This window comes from Pseudorca crassidens, chromosome 20, assembly GCF_039906515.1.
Source record: "Pseudorca crassidens isolate mPseCra1 chromosome 20, mPseCra1.hap1, whole genome shotgun sequence".
Taxonomy (NCBI): domain Eukaryota; kingdom Metazoa; phylum Chordata; class Mammalia; order Artiodactyla; family Delphinidae; genus Pseudorca; species Pseudorca crassidens.
In genome coordinates this window covers 25713804-25719803 of record NC_090315.1, presented here as the reverse complement: position 1 = coordinate 25719803, position 6000 = coordinate 25713804, and the positions used below count along the sequence as shown (strand labels likewise).

General features: G+C 48.1%; 1 protein-coding gene across 1 annotated transcript in view; it reads left to right on the top strand.

Annotated features, from left to right (window-relative positions):
- The first annotated feature begins 4116 nt into the window (after positions 1-4116).
- SHCBP1 (SHC binding and spindle associated 1) overlaps positions 4117-6000 on the top strand; it is a 37868-nt gene continuing 35984 nt past the window's right edge. Inside the window, exon 1 of the mRNA XM_067718299.1 lies at positions 4117-4272. Within this exon, the coding sequence (XP_067574400.1) occupies positions 4164-4272 (109 nt within the window). The 5' untranslated portion in view covers positions 4117-4163. The remainder of the gene's footprint in view (positions 4273-6000) is intronic.

Genomic DNA, 6000 nt, shown 5'->3' with positions numbered 1-6000 from the left:
TCACTGGGTATTCTCTTGTTTAATATGCCTCTCCCCTGCTGGACCATGAGCTCCGTGAGGTAAGAGTTAGGTTTATTTGCTCTCTTCTAATCCCTGGAGCCTCGCACAAGGCCCAGAGGCTCTAGAGGAAACTGGCTGAAAGGACTTCTCAATGCTTTACCAAGTGCTAAAGACTTATTTTGAAAGTTTAAGCTTCCCTCTAGTGGAAAATACAAGCCAAAATTCGAGCCTAGCTTTTATTCTTTGTTTTTGTCAATAAGAGCCCCAGACTCTCAGACCAGAGAAGCAGAGACCTAGCATCTCTTCTCTCCCTGCCGTGGAGTAGACATCGTGGGCTACCTGCCCACCCTGGGCCCACGTGGAGTTCCCCATAACTGCTGATGGAGGGACAGGCCTCCCCCAGTGGGACCCCTCCCAGGATCTGGGGGCTCTCCCCACCCTTCTCTGATGTTCAGAATTTGCACTGTCTGTCTTTGTCCTTGTCTGTGCTCAGAAACCCATTCATATGGATGTGGGAACACATTCTAAAGCAGGGCAATGGGGGCCATGCTGGGCTTCTCTCCCCCACGGGTCAAAGTCCTGAGCTGCACACTTTAGAGAGTGCTTCTGTCCTGGGGAAACTGGTGGGCTGGTTTGGGGGCAGAGGGCCCCCAATACAGGCCACATTCCCTGACCCTGACTTTGGTAATGGTAATAATGTTGAATCTGTGGTTCTGGGTAGGGGGTCTCTGGGCAGCAGCAGCAGCAGAAATGGCCCAGATCTGGCCATTTGACTCTAAACCTGACCCTTTGGCTAATGGCATCATAAAATTACACTATATATAAAAGGAGCAGTATCAATTTAATTTGTCCCTTTACTAAGTGAAGTTTAGTAGTAGTTACCAGCAGTACAAAGATGAATATTACATGGTACTTGTCTTCAAAGGACCACAGCCTCTGACGCAATGTCACAAGTAGACTAGGCCTCAGAAGTTGCAAACTGGTGGTCTACAGATATGTTTTATTTGGCTGGCACAGTGTTTAAGTTGTTAAAAATTGGTTGCCAATCTTTTTTTTCTTAATTAACTTTTTTTAAAAAATTAATTAATTTATTTATTTTCGGCTGCACTAGGTCTTCGTTGCTGCATGTGGGCTTCTCACTGACGTGGCTTCTCTTGTTACAGAGCACGAGCTCTAGGCATGCGGGCTTCAGTAGTTGTGGCTCGGGCTTTAGAGCACAGACTCACTAGTTGTGGCGCATGGGCTTAGTTGCTCTGCGGCATGTGGGATCCCCCTGGACCAGGGCTCGAACCTGTGTCCCCTACATTGGCAGGCAGATTCTTAACCACTGCACCACCAGAGAAGACCCGGTTGCCAATCTTTTAATAAGGGAAATTTCTTATAAAAATCTAGACTTCTGGCTTCAATTGGAAAACCAACGTGGCAACATGGGGTCCATACCCATCACTTCTCACGGGACTGGCACCAGTGCCCACTTCTCTCCTTCTGTCATCCGCCTGGCCATTCCAGGCACTGCATTGAGACTCCTGTGCTAGGAATAGCAAGAGGGGAGCAATTAATTCTGGAAGCAGGTGAGAGAGTGGGTGAGTCCTCTCAGGTGTGGTGACTTCCCAGGTGCCATCTCGACAGCCTGCATGGGAGATGGTGGTGGCCACAGGGGCTGTGGCAGGGAGGGTGGGATGAGATGAGAGCCTTATAAGCTGGAGGATGGACTGCACTTGTCTTTGCAGCATTCAGGAACGTGAATCATGAATGAGAGCTCCAGGTCAAGTTTTCCAGCAGGAGATGAAACTGAAATAGCTGCAGGAGAGAACTCAGGTCTGAAGATCTCTGTATCAAACATGAATTATGCTACTTGAGGACTGGGGATCTTGTTGAAATGCAGATTCCAGTCCAGCAGATCTGGGGATAGGGGAGGGACTCTGCATTTCTAACAAGCTCCTGGTCCCCGGACTGTACTTTGAGCGGCTGGGGCTTAGAACAGAGGTTGTGATCCTAGTAGGCTGTGGGCCAAATTTGGCCTGGGAAATAAGGTTTTTCTGGGTTGCATAGTGTTTACATTAAAAAAAAAAATGTTGCTAACAGCTTAAAATCAGGCATTTTCACATAAAAGTCTGAATCTGTCTTCACCACTCATCATTCTCTATTACATCACTGAATTTTATTTTATTATTTTTCATAATTGAATCTTGCTTGTTAATTGATTTTTTACTTGTTCATTGTGCATCTCCACTAGGCTGTGAATTCCATGCGGGCAGGACCTTGTCTGCTTGTTTGACCCTGCTTCCCTTGAGCCTAGAACAATGTCTGGCACACAGTCTATACTCTCTATATTTATTATTTGTCAAGTGAACTAGCACATCTGCTTTCCTGTGTGCTCACAGTGAGTGCCACTGTCCACACTTGGCCTTCTTCACTCACTTCTGTTACCTCCTGATGAAGGTGGACTCAGGAAAATGCCCTTGGGAGTCCCTTAGTTTTAGGGGATCTGAGAAGGAGGAAGAAGAATGAAGGCAGGAAGGAGAACCAGAAGAGTGAAGGACCAGAAGAGAGAAGGCCCGGAGGCCAGAGGAGGAAGGACTACGGAAGGGGATGCTGGGCTGTCAGTGCTGCAGCGGGCGGAGGGCGATAGGAGCGAGGGAGGGCAGGCCTCTGGAGGAAGCTACTGGCTGTTGAGAAAGCAGGAGAGGAAAGGCACTACCCCAGAGCAATTTGGTGCTATCCAGAAAGTGTGGAGGCAGTATCTCAAGATTGCAGTTGGGCTTTGGGAAGTTTTTAGGGGAGGGCAGTAACTTTCGAGCCCCTGTGTAGACAGAGTATAAGGACCTAGTGGTGAGAAAGAGTGAAGATATAAAAAGGACTGGGAATAATGGGTGCCACCCCACCTAAGGCAGGTGGAAGGCTGTGATGGGCTGCAGATGGAGGGATTGGAAAGGAAGAATTAAAAAACCCTTTCCTTAGGGTAAGGGGGAGGGGGCAGGAAAAGCAAACTCCCAAGAAATGTGTGCTCCTAAAAGGTCTCCACTTAGGGGAAAACTCTAAAAACTTTCCATATAATCCATGCAAGCATAGGTTTGGAAATGTACCCAGTTTAATAAGTGATTTGTCCTTAATATCATTTCAGCTGTGAGGGATCTGAGAGACTTTAGCCCAAGGTTTTCCTTTAAGGCAGTAAGTGGAAATGTCTTCTCTGTGATAACTGTCATGACCAGGCTCTTGTCTTTCTGTGGGACTCATCTTCCTGGTGTTCTGGTAACCTCTGCTGTTGCCGGCCATCTCAGGTCTGACTAGTCATGGCCTGGCAGAGCCGTTAAAGTGTGGATTCAGGAATTTGGCTGGTTTTTAATACTGGCACTGCTGGGTTAAATTGGGCATTTCTTAATTTCTTGGTGGCTCCATGTCGTCACCTGTAAAATGGGAATAACAATAATATTTCCTGTCTCATAGGATGGTTTTTGAAGATTGAATAAGATACTGCAGATAAAATATGCAGGGGTGTCTTGCACACAGTACTCAACAAATGTTAGCTATTATCATTGGAGGTTATAGTTGTTGATTAATAAATGTAGGTAAAACATACTTATACATTCTAAATATTATTTGACATTCTTTGAAAATATCCTCTGTGTGTAGGTAGTGAATTAAAGAGGGGGAGAGAGAGAAAAAGCGAGAGAGCAACTGATTTTTGGTGGTGAAAAGTTTGGAGCCATCTAGGCCAATATACTATTAGAACTGAAGATGCTCTTCTGAGAGGTGAAGTGACTTGCCCAAGGTAATACCAGTAGTAATGGAAGAAACAAGTCTAAATACTATGTTTTTTGAATCTCAAGCCAGTGTCTTTTCCGCTCTACCTCACTTCCAGGTATGGCTTGTTAGTTTTTCGGAACTCATCCCAAATTATGTCCTAATTCAACTCTGTCCAAGTTCGTCCCAGTAAACAAAAAGAGCAAGAGCTTGGACGAGAAGAGCAGTCCTTCCGGCCAGTAGATGGCGCGCAGGCACTGCAACCGGGGTGGGTGGAGGCTGAAGGGGCGGGGCTCGTGCGGAAACGGGGGCCACGCAAACTTTCCTTTAATTGGTCAAAGAGCCTCGGCCCACTATCCAATCAGAAGCGGCTGCTTCTTCGCATTACTGGGCCGGGCGGCCGCCCGCGGAAATTTGAAATGGCTGACGGGCTGCTGGCTGGTGGTGGGTTGGGGTCGGAGGCGATGGCGCGGGACCATGAGCGCACCGGCTGGGCTGCGGAAGAGGAGCCGGCGCCCCTCGGGAAAGGTGAGCACCCGTCGTGACGGGCCGGCGGAGCCGCCGCCTGCGACAGACCGTGTCGGCAGCGCGGGGGGCGTCGGGACTCTCCGAGGGCGCTTGGGGCGCAGGCCTTCCGGACCTTGCTGGCCAGGGTGGCGGCGGTGGCTGGGCTACGCCCCGACGTCGAAGTCAGGAGGTACCTAGGGCAACTCACCCCGCCCAATCTGGCCTCAGCTTCCTCGAGCCTGGAGGGAACTGGGCCGGGCCGGGAATTCCCACTTTTGTTGTCTGGGTGGGCCCCCCGGGCTTTGTGCACGCGTTTGTGAGTCCAGAGTGGGCGCATTTTTTAAATTTGCATCTCAAAGGAGATCACGTACCACACTTCCCTTTACCGGAAGAGAAGAAACTTGAACGCTTGGCCTAGTTGGCTGCATCTAAGCCTGCACTGAGCATTGAGGGCAGGTGACATGCCCAAGGGTAGGGGAGCCAATTTGGGACAGAGTCTAAAAGTAGAACCCAGGTCTAATTCTCAGTCCTTTCTACCTCTTCATGGAGACTCCGTTTTTTCCCCCTGATATTTTAAGGTGGTTTTACTTTAACATTTTCAGTTGTATTGTGTAGTGGAAAGAGTCCTGGAGAAGTGAGAGAACATAGGAGTGACTTAACTCCTCTACCAACCACTCTTGTGAACTGGCAACAGTCACTTGGCTTCAGTTTGCCCATCTGGAAAACAGGTAGTGGTGCTACGGAGTGGTGAAGATGAAGTGAAATAATGTGTGAAAAGAAATACTTTCAAATAGGATCTAAAAAATTGTGCTGAAGTAAGGTGTTCTTTTTAATTGTAAGACACACATAACAAAATTTACCATCTTAACCATTTTTAAGTGTACAGTTCAGTGGTATTAAACACATTCACATTGTTGTGTAGCCATCACCACCCTCTGTTACCATGGTTCTTTTCATCTTGTAAACTGAAACTCTATACCTATTGAATAATAAACCCCCAATCACCCCTCCCCCCAGCTCCTGGCAACCACCATTATACTTTGTCTTTATGATATGATTTTGACTAAGTACCTCATATCAGTGGAATTGCACAGTATTTGTCTTTCTGTGACTGGCTTATTTCACGCAGTATAATGTTCATCCAACACTTGTAATTTCCTTCCTTTTTTTTTTTGCCGTACGCGGGCCTCTCACTATTGTGGCCTCTCCTGTTGCGGAGCACAGGCTCCGGACGCGCAGGCTCAGTGGCCATGGCTCACGGGCCCAGCCGCTCCGTGGCATGTGGGATTCTCCCGGACCGGGGTACGAACCCGTGTCCCCTGCATCGGCAGGCAGACTCTCAACCGCTGCGCCACCAGGGAAGCCCTCCTTACTTTTTAAAGCTAAATAATTTTAGCTATTGTGAATAATGCTGCTATGAACATGGGTGTACAAATATCTCTTGGAGACCCTGCTTTCAGTTCTTTTGGAAATCGCTGGGTCATATGGTAATTCTATTTAAAAACTTTTGAGGAATCACCATACTGTTTTCTGTGGTGGCTGAACAGTTTTACATGCCTACCAACAGTGCACAAGGGTTCCTGTTTCCCCATATCCTCGCCAACACTTGTTTTCTTTTTTTTCTTTTTTTTTTTTTTTTTGCGGTACGTGGGCCTCTCACTGTTGTGGCCTCTCCCGTTGCAGAGCAAAGGCTCCGGACGCGCACGCTCAGCGGCCATGGCTCACGGGGCCCAGCCGCTCCGCGGCATG